Source organism: Canis lupus, chromosome X, assembly GCF_003254725.2.
Source record: "Canis lupus dingo isolate Sandy chromosome X, ASM325472v2, whole genome shotgun sequence".
NCBI classification, from domain to species: Eukaryota; Metazoa; Chordata; class Mammalia; order Carnivora; family Canidae; genus Canis; species Canis lupus.
This window is the reverse complement of record NC_064281.1, coordinates 21,509,523-21,528,479: the sequence shown is the minus strand read 5'-3', so window position 1 is coordinate 21,528,479 and position 18,957 is coordinate 21,509,523. Positions and strand designations below refer to the sequence as shown.

Here is an 18,957-nt window from a genome sequence, read left to right as displayed (position 1 = left end):
TGAACTAGAGATATTTACAAATTATTTATCTGTAAATGAAGTTTTCTAAGCTCTATTCCATAGGAATGTTGAACTTATGTTCTCTATAAGGCATTTGGTATGCACATTAAGAAATATTGGGTCTGAATGAATAGCAGTTATGCTTTTTATGAACCCTCAAAGCACCGCCCTCCCATCTGAGTTTATTTTTTATCCAGTACATAGCAAATGATATACAGTGCATAGGGACAAAAAGAAACATCCTTAAGCCAAATAAATTATCTTTTATTTTTTCTAAACAGAATAAAAGGCAAACCATGAATTAGACACATTTTATTTTTTTAAACTATATTTTCTCCATTTTGTGTTCCCAACTATTTCACTATGTTGTTCTTTCACATTTTCATGAAAATACCTATTGCAGTGCCATGTTATCTGCTTTTCGATCATAAATACAATATAGATGGTTTGTGACTTTCAAATACCAAAAATGTAGCTCTGCTGTGTTAAACAGCAATAAATATACAGCCATGCCACTCTTATATTACATTAAAACCTAAGTAAGCTACTATAAGAAAAAACATTTGAAAACACCAAAATAAATATAACTGTCTATGTGTTTCTAGAAGTTACCTGTTTAGAACAAGTACGAGGAAGAGCTTTTCTCTTCCTTCCAGCCCCGAGGACTCTGCACGTGTTAAAAGAGCAAGGACTGGAGAGCTATGCCATCCGTAAGTGTACAGTCTAAAGCTAAATGAGCTAAGAGAAAAATTGAAAACACCGAAATAAATATAGCCGTATGTGTGTTTCTAGAAGTTACCAGCTTAGAACAAGTATGAGGAAGAGCTTTTGTGTGCCCTCCATCCCTAGGCCTGCACCACTCACAAGGTGGACCGCCCGCCCCGCTGCAGCCCCGAGGAGGAGCCGCCGCCGCCCCGAGCGCCTCCCTGGAGGCGGAGGAAGCCCAGCGCCGCCTCCAGGGCAGGCGGCCAGGCCGTGGCTGTGGCCGCGGCCGCGGCGGCCGAGGCCCCCCTGGCCGAGGCCAAGGCCCACCTGGCCGTGGCCGTGGTCGCGGCGGCCGAGGCCCCCCAGGCCGAGGCAGTGGCAGCCGAGGCCCCCCTGACCGTGGCCGTGGTCGCGGCGGCCGAGGCCCCCATGGCCGAGGCAGCGGCAGCCGAGGCCCCCATGGCCGAGGCCGCCCTGGCCGTGGCCGTGGCCGAGGCCCCCCTGGCCGAGGCCCTGGGCCCCGCGCGCTCCTCCTGGTCTAGCAGAGCCTCGGCGTAGAGCTCGGGGAAGCAGCTGGGCACGGTGTCGTTGATCTTGGCGAGGACCTGCAGCACCTGCATCTTGCTGGTCTCGGCGCGGGCTCGCGGGCCCCACAGGAACTCGTGGCGCGGGGGGGTCGCTGGCCGGCACCTGGCGGTACTCCAGGTAGCCCTGGCGCACCAGGTCTTGGGTGAGGAGCTTCCGGGGCTCCCCGAAGATCAGGTGCCACCTGCCCTCGTAGACGCCCAGCATGTGCAGGAACTCCCAGATGTCCTCCTCGGCGGCGCGGTTGCCCTTCATGAAGATGACGCCCAGCAGCGTCATGAGGAGGCCGGTCTTGGGCAGCTCCCGGGTGCTGGTGGCGGCGGCGGCCAGGCCCAGCTTGCTGACCAGCGCGTACGACTGGCTGCGGGCGTCGACCTCCCTGAGCTCCAGGCCGAAGACCAGCTCCAGGCGCTCGGCGGCGCACCGGAAGATCTCGGGGAAGTGCTCGCGGTACTTCCTGCCCACCGTCTTCTGCAGCGCGGCCCGCGGGACGGGCTCCCCGCTGCTGTGCTTCTCCAGCAGGAGCTGCACCAGCATGCTGGCCTTGCGGCTGAGGGGGTCCCTGCGGGCGCTGGGGCCGGGGGACCCGGCGGGGCTCCCGGCGCCCTGCTCCCGCGGCGACCCCGAGGCGGAGGCGGAGGCGCCGGGAGACCCGGGCTGCGGGGGGGGCGCCGCCGCCGCCTCGGGGGCGCGCGGGGGACTCCCCTGCAGGCTCAGCGAGGGGATGCGGGGGGCCTCCTCGGCCGCCGCCGCCGCCTCCGCCGCCTCCGCCTCCACCTCCGCCTCCACCTCCACCTCCGCCGCCTCCGCCGCCTCCGCCTCCACCTCCGCCACCGCCGCTGCGGCCGCCGCCACCCCGACACTCTCCTCCCCGTGGCCCTCGTGGCGTTTCTTGCGGGCACGGAGCTTGCTCTTTTGGCCCCGAGGCATGGCGACCCTGGGCAGGGCTGGCGGGCAGCGGGGGCACCTGGAGAGCGGGACAGTGAGGCGGGGTGAGCCCCTTGGCGGCGGGGCCCGGGGTGCGCCCTGCCTGGGGGTCACTGGGGGCGACGGTGGAGACCCGCGTCCGGGTGCGGGGCGGGGGAGGCCCTCTCCGGTCACGTGCAAGATCGGCAGGTGAGTTGTTGGCAAGCTCCGGGTCCCCCCACCCCAGCCCTCCTCCCCCCCCCCCGCAGCCCGCCCTCGGGGTCCTCCCGCCCTCGGGGTCCTCCCTCCCTCGGGGTCCGCCCTCCCGGGCCTGCTGCCTCGCCCTGACGCTGGCCACTCAGGCCCACGGCGGCAGGGCCTCGAGACTGACTAGGAGCGAGCGAGGCTGACCACGCAGCCCCACGTGCCCGACACCGACACCGACGCCGACACCAGCGAGCCTGAAAGCTGCGGCAGACGCGCCGAGGCTCCCTGGCCCGCGCCCCGCTGTCCCCCCTCGGGCGGTCCCCGGGAGCCCGCCTGCCGCCCCGTGCCCCCCGTCCCGGGCCCGCAGCTCCGGGGCCCACAGCAGGGCGCGTGTTCTGAGGTGCGCTCGTTCCGGGGAGGGCGGCCTCAGCCCGACTCCCCGCGAGGCCCGGAACGGCCCCCGCGGCCGACCTGCTGCCTGCCCCCGACCAAGGAAGGCCCCACGTCCCCGGGTCCCCGGAGCACCCACCGCCACCAGGAGCGGGGCCTCCGCGTGGCCCCCGGGGTGGGTATGGAGCCCCCCCCCCCCCAGCCCTCACGAAGGCCCTCCTTCTCGCCAGCGGGCCTGGGACTTCTCCCCGCGCTGCGCGGAGCCACGGTCCAGCAGCAGCCTCGGGCCAAGCCTGCAGTCCCTGAGCCCCCGCGGGGGCAGCAGCCATGGGGGCAGCCATGTTGGGGCCTCCGAGGCGCGGGAGCAGGGGCCGAGCGGGGCAGGGTGTGTGTGGACCCCCTTTCCCAGGGCAGATGGGGCCGGGGCTTGTCGGGGCGGCGTGCCCGCGGCCTTAACCCGGGACTCCTGGCTCCTGGCCGCGGACGGGCGCGTGGGACCCCCGTCTGGGCTCACCCTAGGCAGGAGCGGTCCGACTAGGCCTCGCCGCCCACCGCGTGGTCAGGAGGAAGTCGTCGAGGGCCACTTCCGGTCATGTGGGTCCGGGCCCCCGGGAAGCCCGCGTGGGCGGGAGGGCTGCGGCGTGCTGGGCGTGTGCTGGGGCGCAGGAGAGCGGCCTGCAGTTTGGCGCGCGCGGGCTTCCGCTGCCTCTGAGCAGCTCGGGGGCCTTCTCCCTCCGCTGCGCTGACGCCACTGCCCTCGGACCGAGGGTCTCATGTCCCTCCCAGCGTCCCCCCGTAGGAAGTGTTTGGGGGCCTCCTCGTGCCTGCCAGGCCTGGGGCTACCCAATCTGATAGTCACCAGGTGATAGCTTTGGGGGAGCACGTGCCCTTTGGTGGGCACTGCCTCAGACGTCTCTCCCTGTCTTTCCTTGGCCCCCCCCTGCAGGAGTTGTGATACCTTCAACCTGCTGAGCTGAAGCCTTGCACCGATGACTTAAATTCTTTGAGACCCCAGATACATAGTGAAGGTTCGCTTTATCGGGGCACCCCTTCTTGTGACCCTCCGCAGCTTTCATTAGGCGTTTACACCTTATTCCAGTCCTGTTTCAAATAACACAATAGTGTCGCTGTTACTGTAGGTTTGTTACAGCAGAGTATTCCCAACTCCCCCCTTTCTATAGGTCATACTATTGATTTATTTTATCCTTAAGGTACAGTCATTGGTTGCATTGCTCTTATTTTATTTTGAACATAGATACCTTTTTTAACGATGAAAAATAAGAAGATGCTTTATATTCCTTTATTCGCTCCGTGTCTTTCACTGACTCCTTGTGGGTGCGTGGCAAGCTCCCTCTGTTGACTTGAGGTCAGCCCTTCAGATCAATGCCGAATACTCCCTGTGACTCCCCATATGACCTAAAGGTACACTTCTTAGGGATTTCCTGCCTAAGCCCTTCCAGAGATGGCTATAGATAGATGAGAATCTTATAAGTTCCAGTGTTCTGGGATAGAGATCTTGCACTGAGTTCTTCACAGCCCTACAGTTCCTACGTCTGTAACCACCTCCTCTCACCACCACTATGGTCCTCAAAAACTCCATGTAGAAACTGGATTTCTTCTTAGCCTGATAGCTTAGCCTAGGGCCTCTCCTGCCTGACATCACTGTCATTTCTGAAAGTTTCTGGGATAAATTTCTGCCCTATGCATAATTAGTATGATACTTATTATTTTTTGAATACTTTTATTTGTATTTTTGACGTATAAAAATTTACATGCACAATGTGATGTTTTCATATATGCATACACTGAAATGATTATCACAGACATTCAACATACTACTTTCCATAGTTACCATTTTCATGTGTGTTGTAAAAAATCCTGCCATTTTCAACAACATGGATGAATCAGGATGAATTATGCTAAGTGAAACTGGCCAGATGTAGAAACACAAATGTTCTATGATTTCACTTATATGTGGAATCAAAAGAGTAAAGACAGATTAACTCATAGTACCAAAGGACAATGGTGGTCAGCAGAGGCTGGGAGGTGACAAAAGAGGGGAGATATTGATGAAAGGGTACAGTCTTTGTTGTGAGTCAATTCTGGAAACCTGTACAGCCCAGTGACTATAGTTAATATAGTTTTTACATGGGGCACCTGGATGGCTCAGTCAGTTAAGCTTCTGTCTTCAGCTGGTGTTGGCGTCTCAGTGTCCTGGGATCTAGCCCCCTGAGCAGGGAGCCTGCTCTTCCCTCTCCCCTGCCCCTAGTCATCTCTCTCTTATTATCTCTCTCAAATAAATAAATAAAACAATTTTTTTAAAAAATTGTTTATTTACCTGAAATTTACTAAGAGTCTAGATCTCAATAGTTCTTTCTAGTCTGTTTTCATTTGTGCCTTATTAAAAGGACCATAAATATTAAAGGCCCAGTCTTCAGTTACAAAAGAAATGTCAGGTAGTTATTAGGACAATATCTGGACTAATTGACTCAAACCACCCCAGCCAACCCAAACTTTGGTGCTGTCGTGATATTACCCTATAGTCCTGGCACACAGGCTCTGAGGAGCTGCTTCAGTTTCCTCGAGTGAAGCAGTAGAAAATGACTATGCCGGGGCACGCTGGAAAGATCAAGGCTAAAGTACAAACCTTTCCTCCACACAAGTCCTAGTCAGGACATACATAGTGCCCTTCATGGGTTTCACAGTATTGTTGTTGCTGATACTGTTTTGTGTATTTCTTTTGTTTTTCCCAGGGACGAATCTGGGCCCAGGAAACAGCAGCCTGAGATGAGTTTTCATCTTGAAAGCTATAGGTAAGGTGCTAAATCTTTAAATAATTTAAGGAGAATTTGTATCTTTACAGTATTCTCTTGCCCTGAATAAACATATTTTACAGCTCCGTTTGGGCCCTTTTCTTTCTCTATCAGTAAATTTTTTAGTTGCTTCCATAAAGATCTGCAGTTTTGTGAGGTGTCATTTTAGATACTGTTGCTGTTGTAAATGGTATACTGTCCATACGTGTTCTCAACCAGGCTTCTGATTTTACTATAGTGATTTTCTATATACTAGCAATTTGACGTTTGTTATGTATTTGAATATTGTGTTTGCTTATTATTTTAGATATTTTAGTTATGAGATTCATGCTATTACCATCTGTATTATTCATACCTCTTATTATTCTTGTGCATGGTTGTGTCCTGCTATACATTCACATCTGAGTTTGTGGGACCATAATTCTGTGTTTTTCCATACTTTAGTGGGAATGCTTCTAATGTTTCACATTTGTGTATATTTACTGATGATTTTACAATATGGAAATTCCATTCTTAGAAGTTTACTAAAAGTTACTGCCATAAAACTATGCTGAATTCTTATCAAAAGCTTTTTCTTTACCCTTGCACATTGTCAGATGCTTTTCTTTCCATTAGTGAATTCTGATTCATTTTTTCTAACGTAATACCATCTTTGCATTCCTGTGACACAACTTACGTCTTCATTGGCCACTGTATTGCATATGCTATGAAGTTATTTATGTTATTTGTCTCTGTAGGATTAAGCCTAGCTCAAGTACTGTCTTTTCAGGGTATCTTTATTTGGTCTTTGTATGAAGGAGAGCTAAGGCATTACAGTGGGTGAGTCATTTCCCTTCTTTTTGTATGGTTTGGAAGAGTTTATGTAGAAGTTTTATTCATTTCTTCTTCACCATTTGGTGTAAGACTTCAAATTTGGCTAGTCCGGGAACATTTTGAAGCTACCTTGTGTTTTACCCATAATTTTAGTTTGTATGGTTAAATTAAGTTTTCTGTTTCTATATGAACCTATTTAATCATTTATATTTTGCTGAAAAATAGTCCATTTCTCTTGGACTTTTAAATTTAAAGGCATGCTATTTATAATAAAAATCACATTATCATTGGAATTCTCAAACATGTACAACACCGTACAGAGAACAGAGTATTGAGCCCAGTATACCTTGCATTTAGCATCAACAATACTCAGCAGTAACAGGAAGAAACTTAATCAGATTAAACTTATTTGTTTGTTTATTGGTAACACTACTCTAGAGGGGCCACTGTGGACTTCCATTAGGAGATACATAATGTCTGTGATCCTCTTTGGGGTGATGTTAGCAATCACTGGGGATCATCACCCTCATCCATTAATCCATTAGGGGCTACCGAATGCTAATTCTATCATTCCTTTGTTTCTATTAGCTAAAATAATTCTCTAAGTAGAACTTTTTCCTTATCTACCATTTGTTATCCTGATAGAATGGTAAAAGTATTTATAGTATTACTTACAGCCTGTAAATCTCTTCTACACATATACTTTGTAGAATTTTATTTAATATCACTTGTCTATGCTTCTTTCTTTTGTAACTGGTAAGACCTACAGAAGGTGTTACAGAAATATTTGTGAAGAACTAGCTTTCATTAGTTAGCTTTGCTGTCATCTCATTCATCATTTCTGCATTTATCTTCATTATTTCTACCTTCTAATTATCTGGGTGTATTATGCTTCTGTTTATGTAACTCTTGAGTCATTTGGATGCTTTAAATATTTCTCTGATAAGTCTATTTAGTGCTATCATATCCAAGTAGCATTTGGGCTACTTGTTTCCCACAGGTAATACTGTAGACCTTTATGTGTAGTACTTGAAAATTTTTAAAGTAGAATCAGTCCATTTACTTCTGGAATTTTTTAGCGTGTATGTATATACAGACACATATATGATACGCCTAAATTTTCCTAGGAAAGAAAGGAAGATTTCACATGAAAAAAATCATAGTGTTTTATAAAATTTATCACTCATTGGGCAGCCTGGGTGGTTCAGTGGTTTAGTGCCTCCTTCAGCCCAGGGCCTGATCCTGAAGACCCAGGATCAAGTCCCACGTCGGGTTCCTTGCATGGAGCTTGCTTCTTCCTCTGCCTGTGTCTCTGCTTCTCTCTCTTTCTCTGTGTCTCTCATGAATAAATAAATTTTTAAAAAATCAAAAAAATTTATGACTCACTTATGATAAAGGAACATTATGTTACAAGCAAAGTATATCTACAAAACCACAACTAAAGATAAACTATTAAATCAATAAAAATATTTGTAAAAGTTCTTGAGTAAAAGATCATTATATAAACATACACTTTATTTCTGCAGCAACAAGCAGTTTGACCATGAAATTAAGAAACTAGAACTTATCGAGTACCATAACAAATACCTGGCACCTAATACAAGTATTTATATATAAAATACATATTAAAAATGAAATATATACAACTATTATATAGAGAAATTAGTGAATACCTAAGTAAGTAGAGGATTATCATGTTCATGGAGAGGAGTACTCAATATTGTAAACATGTTAATTCTGCCCAAATTTAACCTACAGTGTATATTAATACCTAGTCTCCCCCAAAAGAAACTATATAGCTTTTGTATATGAAATTTGACAAGCTGATTCTAAACTTTAAAATTACTTGCAAATTACCAAGAACAGTCAAAGAGCACTTGATAAAAATATGAGGACTTTTACTCTACTAGATATTAAGAATTATTTTTTAAAAACTGTAGTAATTAGTGATGCCTGGGTGGCTTAGCAGTTGAGTGGCTGCCTTCGGCTGAGGTCGTGATCCTGGGATCTGGGATCGAGTCTCTCATTGGGCTCCTGCGAGGAGCCTGCTTCTCCCTCTGCCTATGTCCCTGCCTCTCTCTCTGTGTCTCTCATGAATAAATAAATAAATCTTAAAAAAAAACCTAGTAATTATAAATGTGTGCTATATTTGCCAATACAAACAAATAGACTAACAGAACTGAATAGAGTGTCCCACAACACGCACTTCCACATGAACTTTGGATTATTCAAACTGTCATTGTAGAGAGGTAGAAAAAGAACAGATTGTTTACTAAGATATGGCAATGAAACAACTGGAAATTCAAACTGAAAAATAACACAACAGTAACACTTCCCTCACGCTAGACACAAAATTCAATTCTAGAAGGAATTAAATTAGTATTTTTGTTTTCTTTGGGTAAATACCCAATAGAATTATTGGACCTTATGGTAGTTCTATTTTTAGAAAGGTAACTTAATGATGTTGAGCATCTTTTCATGTGTCTGTTGGCCATCTGTACATCTTCTTTGGTAAAATATCTGTTTATTCAGATATATTCTTTAGGCTTAGAACCTTGATATACAAGGGATGAAGAAAGAGGTAATATCTAGATAAATATGGTTGACTGTTCTTGTATTCATTTTCTACTACTGCTGCGTAACAAACCAGCACCAGTTTAGCAGGATAAACACAAATTTATTATCTCACAGTTTCTATGTGTAAGATGTTCAGGTAAAACTCAACTGTGGTCTCTGCTTTAGAGTCTCACCTAGCTGCATTAAAGGTGTCATGTGAGCTGTGTTGTCAGCTGAAAGCTAAACTAGAGATAAATCTAAGCTCACATTGTGGCAAAGGTGCTGAGAAGTTTTTGTGTTTTTGTTGTTGTTGTTGCTGGCTATTGGTTAGAGGCCAGGCTGCAATTCCATGATGTGTGACCCATTCCACACTGGCCCTCTCCATAGGCACTTCACAGCACGACAGCCTTTTTCTTTAGGGCCACCAGCACAGCGAGAACATTTCTGTTAACAAAATGGAGTGTTATATAATATCCAGAGTCAGGGGAGTCCCATATCCCCTTTGACCTACATAAGGGCAAATGAAAATTTAAAATAAGAAAAAAGTACAAATATTGAATCATACACACTTGAAGCTAATAAAACACTACATGTCAGTTATACATCAATAAGAAAAAATTTAATTCTTCCTGGTACACATCAAGAAATGAGATTCCTTTTAGAGCATTTATTTGAGAAAACTTGTAAATTCTTTCTCTGCTGCACTGAAACCTTTGTAACTCCTACAAGCTGATTATGCTTCTTGCCAGTTTACAGCTTAGGAATTTTTGCTCAAGTAACTGGGAGTGAGGACCTTGAATGGAAACATTAAATCAAATAGCACCCCAATCTCCCAGTCTCCATTGAAGCTTAACTTCAGTGCCTGTCTCCGAGTTGTAAAAACAAAAAAAAAAAAAAAAAAAAAAAAAACCTCTCTTGTCATAAAGAAATGAGAAGTTGTTTTTCTTTTCCCTATTTTGATAAAGGCAAGATGCTAACAAAGATGCTCTGCCTCGCCCCAAATTACCGGTGATTTTAGGATGAACTGTGTGTAGTAAAGGGTGCTGTAAGTCCTCTGACTTGAGGAATAGTTACTATTAGCTTAAGATCATGGACAGATAAGTTGTATCTGTTTGGCTATATAAAAGGGTGAGCTATCTTTCTGTTTTAGCAATCTCTTTAGCAAGGTGATGGATATCACATTCTGGTTCAATGCTTATTAAATAATAAAACTGTTTACTCTCTTTCCTATGTTTTGTGGAGAGGCATTTCTGAGTGGGCAGGAGCTTTTGTTTTCAATTAACTACCCCAAGAAACCTGGCGATGAGGATAAGATTTCTGGAAGTTCCTGAAACTAGTGAATAAGCAGCTGTTCTGTGGACACACAATAGTCAGTTAAGAGATCTCAACTTATAGTCTCCCTTCTAGCTCTCTGCTCTTTTAGAATATCAGAAAAACCAACCTCTTTGCTTTCAAGATTTTACTATTAAATAAGCATGAGAATAAGGGCTCTAAGATCCCATGAGGATCACCATTAGCTTTGATTATAGAAAAATACGGGAAGCTGGTAATGTTGCCTACAATTCTGTCTTTAACCTGTCATCTCTTTATCACATTAAGAATGGTATACCTCTAAGAGTCTAGTCTTGCAGTGGCCTGAGGACACTTCATTTAATTTGTATAAATTAACATATTTGCAGAAGTTCTCAAAAGAGCCTCATTTCAACCAAATGAGTTATTGGTAGATATAGGATTCCTATCATTCACACAGGAAAGTTAAATAGGAGTTGAATAGCCAGAAGGAAAAATTGAAAAAGAAAAAAAAAAAGGAAGAGGAAATCAGAGAATTAAAGGCCCTCTCTCAGCTATTCCTGCTCTCTGCTCCCCTGCTTCTCTTTATTTTGCCCTATATTAAATCAAGTCCTGGAAGGAAGGGGAGGCAGTGATCTTCTAGATGCGATGTTCCCCTCGCTAGTGGGCTTCTCGACACAGAGGGACTAAGGCAGGACTCAGTTTACTGCTAATGAATCACTTGCCCTGTTTGAGGACACAGGTTTGTGTATGTCAGGCTCGAGCCTGGGGCCACTTTATGTTTTAGCCAAGATTCTACCTACAAGATTCCCGTGTCATCCACATACCCTGTAAACAGGGAAGCAGGAATGATAAAGAAACATGATCACAGGATACTTGAGAGCTTGAATAAAAGATGAGCCCTCATATAAAGGCAACAGCATCAAGAGTAATTGAACTAGTCACTTGGGACAAAGAAACAAAAAATGGTATTAAGCTGATAAATGTCAATATGGGAAGGTTAATCAAAAAAACATATAATTGACATTTTTCTTACTTCAATATGAGAAAAACCAGCCCTTCCTATTAAGACCGCCGGCATTTTTCTTTTTTTTTTTTAAATGTGGGGTAGCCTGTTTATTGACCAGACGTTTAGTGGCTCTGAGCAGTGTGGGAGCTGGGCTACAAGCCAAGGCAATATTCTTCCCTGCATCCCGGGTGCCCCATGGACCACACGGCCCCACACAACCAGGTGTACCTGGTCTGAGACGCGAGGCCTCAGGGCCCTGTCAGCAGCAGGTCCCAGCCTGTAACAAATCTGTTACTTAGGAGGACAGACCAAGTGTCACCCCATTTGCTTTGGGATGCAAGTTCACTCCAGCCCCAATATATAGAGATAAACAAAGGCTATTATTCCTGGAAGCTTGTCCTCAAGGCTTAAAAGCAGAGTCATGTGCAGTCAGTAAACACTGAAAGTTCAAACTGTACCCTTTGACAGGTGTCTCTTAATAAGATTTTGATACTAGATAATGGCCATTGGTGTCTGCATTTAGCATGTGGGAAGAATTATTTGGGGAGATGGAGCAGTTACTCAAGGGCCTAAGCAATCATGTAGATGTTACTTATATAACTAAGGGAAACTCAGGAGAAATACAACTCTTAGTAAAAAAATTTAGATTAGCAGGCTCTAGAGTTAAGCTCCCCCTTAGGCTTGGACTGGGTAATATTTTATAAGGAATTACAGAATGGTAATCAGATAGTTAATTATCGAAAGCTTAAGCAATAAAGCATCACAATTGGTAAAATTAATATATGATAGAGAAGTTTTGCATGTTGATAATCGAGCATCTGCTTTAACCATTCACTATTAGTATGATATATTTAAAGATTTTTCCCCCAAGGCAAATAATGTACTGAATTTATCCTGCTCTATTTCTGTAACTGCCTGCTTTATAATTTACTATGGATTTTTTGGCTATTTAGATGGTTGCACTTTGCCCAGAGAAGGGTAGAAACGGCAATGGAGAGAATTTGTAAAACTGTACTGTTACTATTCTGTAGTAACAAAGGGGAAGGTATTATAAGGATAAATAAATTTAAAAAGTTTTATTCTTGTGCCAAAAAAAGGAGGGTGGTGAGACTTCCCCACCCCTTTTTAAATAGCATTACTTTAGAAAAAAATGTAAATAAAAAACCTTTCTCTTTGAAAAGCTAAAGAAGCTTCTTACCAATTTCACATCCCAGGAATGTTTTCCTTTGGATAAAGGCTATCACAGAGGACCACCCCAATGACCAGGTACATTTAGGAAGTAATAGGTGTGACACATGGAGACATCAAGTCCTCTTCCTTGTGGACTAGTTCTCTTTGCTCTTGAGAAGACGTATAGAATGGGTTGTATCTTTTTGGTGACATAGAAGAGTAAGATTTATTTTTGACTTAGCTTTTTCTTTTGTTGCTTGCCTGGGCTGTACATCATAGTCCAGTTTAATGCCTATTCCATAATAAAATTTTGTTCTTTCCTAGATGATAATGTTGAATACTACCTGAGCCCTGCGATCCAGGACAACAGTGAAGTTTAAGAAGTCCTTTGAGTTCCAGCAAACAGCTTGCTTCAAAGATCTGGTCTCCGTATGACTTAGGTAAGCAAAGGAGCAGCCACACGTCTAACCTGTGACAAGGCCAGACACAGATCCTCAAAAATCCTGTTCTTGGCCTCATGAATGGTTAGCTCAACTGCTTGTCACCACTAAGTTGAAACAAATGCTTATTAGCCCAGCTTTGATGAAGCTTCTCTTCCTCCTCCAGGGCCACCCTCAGCTGAGCCAGCATACTATCCGTCTTGCGGATACGCTGGCCTCGGGGTAAAATAGTCTCTGATCCTCTATCCAATCACACTATCCTTTATCCTGCTTCCCCACATACAGCTTTGTGTATCCGCTCTCCAAAAGGAAAAGCTTTTGGCCTAACTAATACTTGGCATCCTTACAGATCTTATGGGTGTAGATTCTCCCTACTGCAATAGTTCCTTTTCTACCTTTGCAATAATCCTTTATAAAGAAAGGTCTTTCCTTACTAAATCTGATTTTTTATTTTACATGTTTTGTGGAGACGAATTTTTGAGTCAGCATGATAGTTTTCTCATTATTTCCCCAACACATATAAAGTAATACAATCATATGGGTGATCTCATCATCTTTGTTATAATATGTTGGTTAGAAGCAAGTCACAGGCTCTACCTAACCTTAAGGATATGAGTACACAAAAGCATGATCACCAGGAGATGTGGACCATAGGAACCCCATGAGATTCTGTTTGCCACAGTCCACCCTCTGGGCCCCAAAGTCGCATGTCTCTACTGTATGTAAACTCCATTCACCCTCTCCCAAGATTCCAAAACATCTTATTCCATTACATCAACTCAAAATCCAACTCTTATCATCTAAATCTCTAAGTCTAGGTGCAGATGATGAGGCTCTTGGGATGAAGTTTATTAAGCATACGTTTTGGGCAGAGTAAATCTCTATTTGTGGACCTGTGAAGCAAGGAGATAGGTCATCCGTCCTGACACAGCCAATGGATAATGGCAGGATAGGAATAGGATCACATCTGCAGACACTTTTGTTTGGAAACAAGCAAATGGGAAGTACAGGAGTCAGTGGACAATAGCACTTCTAAAATACTACTAAGGAACATAGATTTCAAAGCCTAAGAATAATTCCTCTGGCTATAACCTCCATCTTAGAGTTCTTATATCCATCTTCTGAGTCATCCTTCTTTTTATTTTTTAAGAAATCTTTACACCCAATGTGGGGCTCTAATTCACGGCCTGAGATCAGGAGTCACGTCTCTATGGACTGAACCAGTCAGGTGCCCCTCATCTTTCCTTTTTTTAAATGGAAGATAGCATGTATTTGCAGTTGATAACATAAAACAATTAGTTCACAAACTGTGATTACATGCACTGAGGCAAGTACTTGGTAACACCTACCTTGCCTCTCCCAGTGGAAACTTTCTCTTCAGTTTATTCAGGATTCAAGAGGAACTGTGAAGAGCCATTCTACATTCTATGCTTTAATCTCTCAACACTGAGACACACCATCCGAGGGTCTCCCATAGCCTTACCTCACCTACCACATAATTAAGCTTAAAACTTCCTTTCCACTGAAAAACTTTTTTCTCAAATGTCCAAATGAACACCTACCTCCTCTCACCTGGACTTGCAGCTTTTCCATCTGTCTACTACCCTGATATCTCATAGCTTCCAACTCCTCCTAGACACAAAATCCATAGCAACCTCAAGAATATCTACATGTCTTCCAAAGAGCACATGTTCAGCTAATGTTTAGAGAATAAATGAGCCAATGAACATGTTATCTAATTCAAGTTTTAATTTCTCCTGCATTCTTGGATAAGTTAAGCAAATTCATATATGCATCTTTTATTTTTTTATTTAAATTTTTATTTATTTATGATAGTCACACAGAGAGAGAGAGAGAGAGAGAGGCAGAGACATAGGCAGAGGGAGAAGCAGGCTCCATGCACCAGGAGCCCGACGTGGGATTCGATCCCGGGTCTCCAGGATCGTGCCCTGGGCCAAAGGCAGGCACTAAACCGCTGCGCCACCCAGGGATCCCTGCATCTTTTAATTTTAGAGTGATGGACTGAAAAGATAGTCAGCTATCTTTAAACCCAAGATGTTTCCAAAGAAACATCTACTCAATGAAATGATACCCTGTTCCATATCATTGAATAAGAGGGAAGAGTTCCCATGCAGCCTGGGTGGCTCAGCGGTTCAGTGCCGCCTTCAGCCCAGGGCGTGATCCTGGGGACCCGGGATCGAGTCCCATATCAGGTTTCCTGCATGGAGCCTGCTTCTCCCTCTGCCTGTGTCTCTGCCTCTCTTTCTCTCGCAAATAAATAAAATCTTTTTAAAAAAAGAGAGAGAGAGAGAGAAGTGTTCCCAAATTTCTTTTGAAATTACGTATCTCCTACCCTTAAACCTGACACACAGCAATAAGAGAGTTTGGGTCCAAGAAGGTGACATAGGAAGACCATGAACTTCTACATCTATCTACAGAATAGTTCCTCCTGAAGCAGAACTAAGAGCTGACTGAACAGCATCTGCACAACAGAAGACCATAAAGAGAATGGCAAGAGAGATGAAGAGACGGTAGTCTATTGTCAATGTGTGGGAAGGGATAATGTGTGTGTGTGGTGGAGGAAAGGGACAATATGAAACTGTAGTATAATGTAGTATCTGGGTATGGAGAAGGGAAGGGATAGTGCAACATGTGCATAGAGAAGGGAAGGGAAGAGATAGTGTGATTGGGGAGGGAGGTAAAGAAAGTTTGTGGGATGGAGAAGGGTAGAGAAGGGATGTGGAGACCGAGAAAATTAAGGCCATTCCACCTTAAGTTCAGTGTTAGCACAAGTACAGCCATCTTAGGCCCCTGTGAATAAGAGCTGAAATTTACATTATTTCAATTACAGGAAAAAAACAGCTTACAGCTTAACGCCCTAGAAAGCCCCATATTAGAATGAGAACAGAGCTCAACTCCCATGGTAGAAAGTCCCATATCAGAATGAGAACAGAGCTCAATGCCCTTGAGAGCCCCAAGTCAGAATGTAAACAGAACTTGAGAAATTCCTCCACCCCTTCTGGAGGTCCCCTAGACCAGCCCATAAAACTAAGCTGGAACCCACCTCGGAGTCCAAGTCCCTGCTCCCCTGTGTCGAGTATACTTGGACCCAAGCTCGAGCTTGTAAATAAACCCTCATGTGCTTGCATCGGTGTTGGCTCCTTGGTGGTTTCTCAGATACGTAATCTTGGGCACAACACGGACAGTGGAGTGTAGATGCAGAGACAGAAGGGAAGGATAGAGTAGTGTCGTTTGTGTGCCCGTCTGTATGCATAGAAAAGGGGGGAAAGTGTATAAATACAGTAGTGTGTATGTTTGGAGAAAGGATAGTGTAGAATGTGCAGAGAAGGAAGGGAAAAGAATTTTATGTGTTTGTGGCTAAGGAAAAGGGAAGAGAAGTGAGAAGATTGTGGAGAAGGGATGAGTAGGGATAGGGTAGTGGGTATGTTTAGAGAAGGAAGGAGATAGGATAGAAGTTGTATGTAGGGAAGAGAATGGATAGGGTAGTGTATGTGTTTTAGAAAAGGGAACAAAGGGCACAATGGGAAGGGATAGTGTAGTGGTGTATGTGCATGTGTATATAGAAGGAAAGGGGAGAGAATGGAATAAACGGTTTGCAGAGGTGGAGAGGAAGGGATACTGTAGTTCAGGTGAGTAAAGAATGGAAGGAAAAAACTGGAAAGTCTAGTAGTGTTGTGTGTGTGTGCTATGTGGAAAAGGGAAGGAAAACAAGAGTAGAGCGTGTGTGCATGTAGGAGAAAAGGAGGTAACACACAAGAGGGCAGAAACAGTGTAGCGGAGAAGGACTGGTGTAGTGTCCTGTGTATGTGGGAACAGGGAGATGGGAAACTGGGAAAAGACAATGTAGCATTGTGTGTATTTAGAGAACAGAAGGGAAAAGAAAAGGAAGTGATCATGTGTGTATGTATAGATGGCTGTGGAGAAATGATCAGGGAAGATGAGTGAGGGTACAGTGTCAGTGTGTGTGTAGGAAAAGAGGAAGGTAGAGGGGATAATGTGTGTGGAGATGAGAAGAGAGGCAAGGGATGGTGCTGTGTGTGACTGTCTAAAGGAAGGGTAAGGCTGGACAGTGTGTGAGAAGGATGGAAGAGTAAAAAAAGGGGAAGGGAGGAAGGGATAGAACAGGGTAGCGTGGCTGAGGAGGGAAGGGAGGGGAAATGGGAAAGGACAGTGCACTCGTGTGTTAGTGTGTGGGGGGGTAGGTGTCGAAGGGAGAGTGTAGTGTGGGTGTGTGGAGAAGGGAAAGGTGGGAAATGGGACCATGGCGTGAATGTGAAGAGAGGGGAGGAAAACAAAAGGAAAAGCATCATGTGTGTAAGAGGAGAAGGGAAGGGAAGAAAAAAGGGAGTGTGTAGTGTGTGTGTGTGTGTGTGTGTGTGTGTATGTGTGGCTAAAAGGCGGGAAGGGAAGAGAAGGGAGAGCATAGTAGGTGTACAAGAGGGAAGGCTAAAGCAGGAAGAGAATGGAAGGTTTAGTGTGGTGTGTATGGAAAAAGGAAGGGAAGGGAAGAAAAGGGAGAGAGTAGCACAAGCGGAGACAGAAGAGGAAGAAGAAGAGTGCAGAGCAGGGATGGTGTGGTGCGGAGAAGGGCAGAAGTGGGATTGTGCCGTGTGTGTGTGTGTGTGTGTGTGTGTGTGTGTGTGTAGAACAGTGGGGAAAGGAAAGTATGGAGGGGATAGTGCTGTGTGCACACGCTCCTGCGGAAGGAAGGAAGGGAGGGAGGGAGGGAGGGAGGGAGGGATGGGAACAGAAGGCACAGGGCACAGTAGTGGGGGGGAGGGGAGGGGAGGGGAGGGGAGTGTACTTGTGAAGAAGGGAAGGGACAGTGAAGAGTGTGTGCTGAGACTGCTCTTCCACCACAAACTGAAAAAAAAAAAAAGAAAAGAAAAAACTAAACAAACCAGCCAACCCTTGCTACAATTCCTTTTTGCTCTCTCTTCCTTACTTTTGAACCCTCGTCATATTGGTATGGGAAGGACTATGGACATTCTAAGTGACCTTTCTTAAGCCCCCAGGACTTTACTCTTTCTGGTCTCCCTGTGGGCTCCAGAGCATGGAGGATCTCTGGCACCTGGTGGGACATGGGGTACTTTTCCTGTACCAGATCTCTGGTCGCGTGCTTCCTGGGCTCCCGGAGATGAAGGGCTTCCTCCCAGCCCGTATCCCCGTTATATTCATGAAGGTCACATGCAGGAGAGCCATCTGGAGACTAATCTCGGGCATCTGCTGCCCTATTCAAGCTCCCATTGTTAGTGACATCCGTTTTTGCTGACAGGGTAATAGAAGTGCTTGGAAGGGCACACTTCTTTGAAGTTAAGGGAAAAGACTAGCTTCAAGTGCTCAGAGGCATTCCAGAAGATCACAAGGAAGGGCTCCTTGTATTCTTTTCAGCATGTCTGCCTTCGTAATGGGTGTTCATTTTATATTTGAGCAAAAGGAAGTACACCAACAAAGTTACCTTCTTGATTAGAAAGTCTCAACGTGATCATGCACCCAGATATCTACCAATGCTGTGTGTGTGAGTATGCGTGCACATGTATATATACACAATCACAAGTTTGCTTAGAAAAATACTAGCCTTACCAAGTGTGATTTCCTGTGATATTTGCTAATTCTAACCTATACACTATATTAATATAATAATAAAGGCCTGTACTTACCTTTAAGGAAGTTTCAGATGTGCTGTCCTTAAACAACCCCACAGATACCGCCACCAGTGGTCTCTGGTGCTTTCTCAGATTCACTCAGTGAAGTAGTAGAAATTGTTTGCCATAATACACACTGGGAAGATACAGGGGCAGAACTTTAAAATTTTTCCTCCATTGATATTATCACATGCATTTATTGCAGGCTGCAGGACCACACCAACTGTAAGATACACAACTCATTTCCACCATATACTGGGGGAAAATGCTTACAAATCACCTATCTGATCAAAGACTCATGCTTTGTTTTCTTTGGCATATAGCTAAAGATACTTTTATCACATGCATATCACATATCACCCCCCTCCCCCAAAAAAGTTCTGGGTTTTTTTTAGATTTAATTTATT

General features: G+C 45.0%; 2 protein-coding genes and 1 long non-coding RNA gene across 5 annotated transcripts in view; 1 reads left to right on the top strand and 2 right to left on the bottom strand.

Moving 5' to 3' along the window:
• Positions 1-248: 248 nt before the first annotated feature.
• On the bottom strand, positions 249-2,049 carry LOC112655291 (melanoma-associated antigen B4-like; the record flags this gene model as incomplete). Its single annotated transcript, XM_025440331.3, is given in 2 exon segments — positions 249-1,379; positions 1,381-2,049. Coding segments are annotated over 2 exon segments (1,188 nt in total), but the record flags the coding sequence as incomplete, so codon positions are not given.
• Positions 2,050-2,528: 479 nt separating this feature from the next.
• Positions 2,529-16,766, top strand: LOC112654480 (uncharacterized). Its single transcript, XR_003133060.3, has 6 exons — positions 2,529-3,387; positions 3,740-3,821; positions 5,547-5,606; positions 12,769-12,884; positions 15,323-15,415; positions 15,736-16,766. It is a non-coding gene; the product is annotated as an uncharacterized LOC112654480 (long non-coding RNA).
• LOC112654455 (melanoma-associated antigen B18-like) overlaps positions 7,568-18,957 on the bottom strand; it is a 301,121-nt gene continuing 289,731 nt past the window's right edge. Inside the window, exons 1-3 of one of the 3 annotated variants that reach the window (XR_007409339.1) lie at positions 15,949-17,764; positions 12,789-12,913; positions 7,568-9,419 (exon numbers count right to left, since the gene is read on the bottom strand). The gene's annotated coding sequence lies outside the window, so the exon portion shown is untranslated. Of the gene's footprint in view, positions 9,420-12,788; positions 12,914-15,948 lie in introns of those variants that run through there. The other 2 variants (XR_007409337.1, XR_007409338.1) reach the window with 2 other exon arrangements.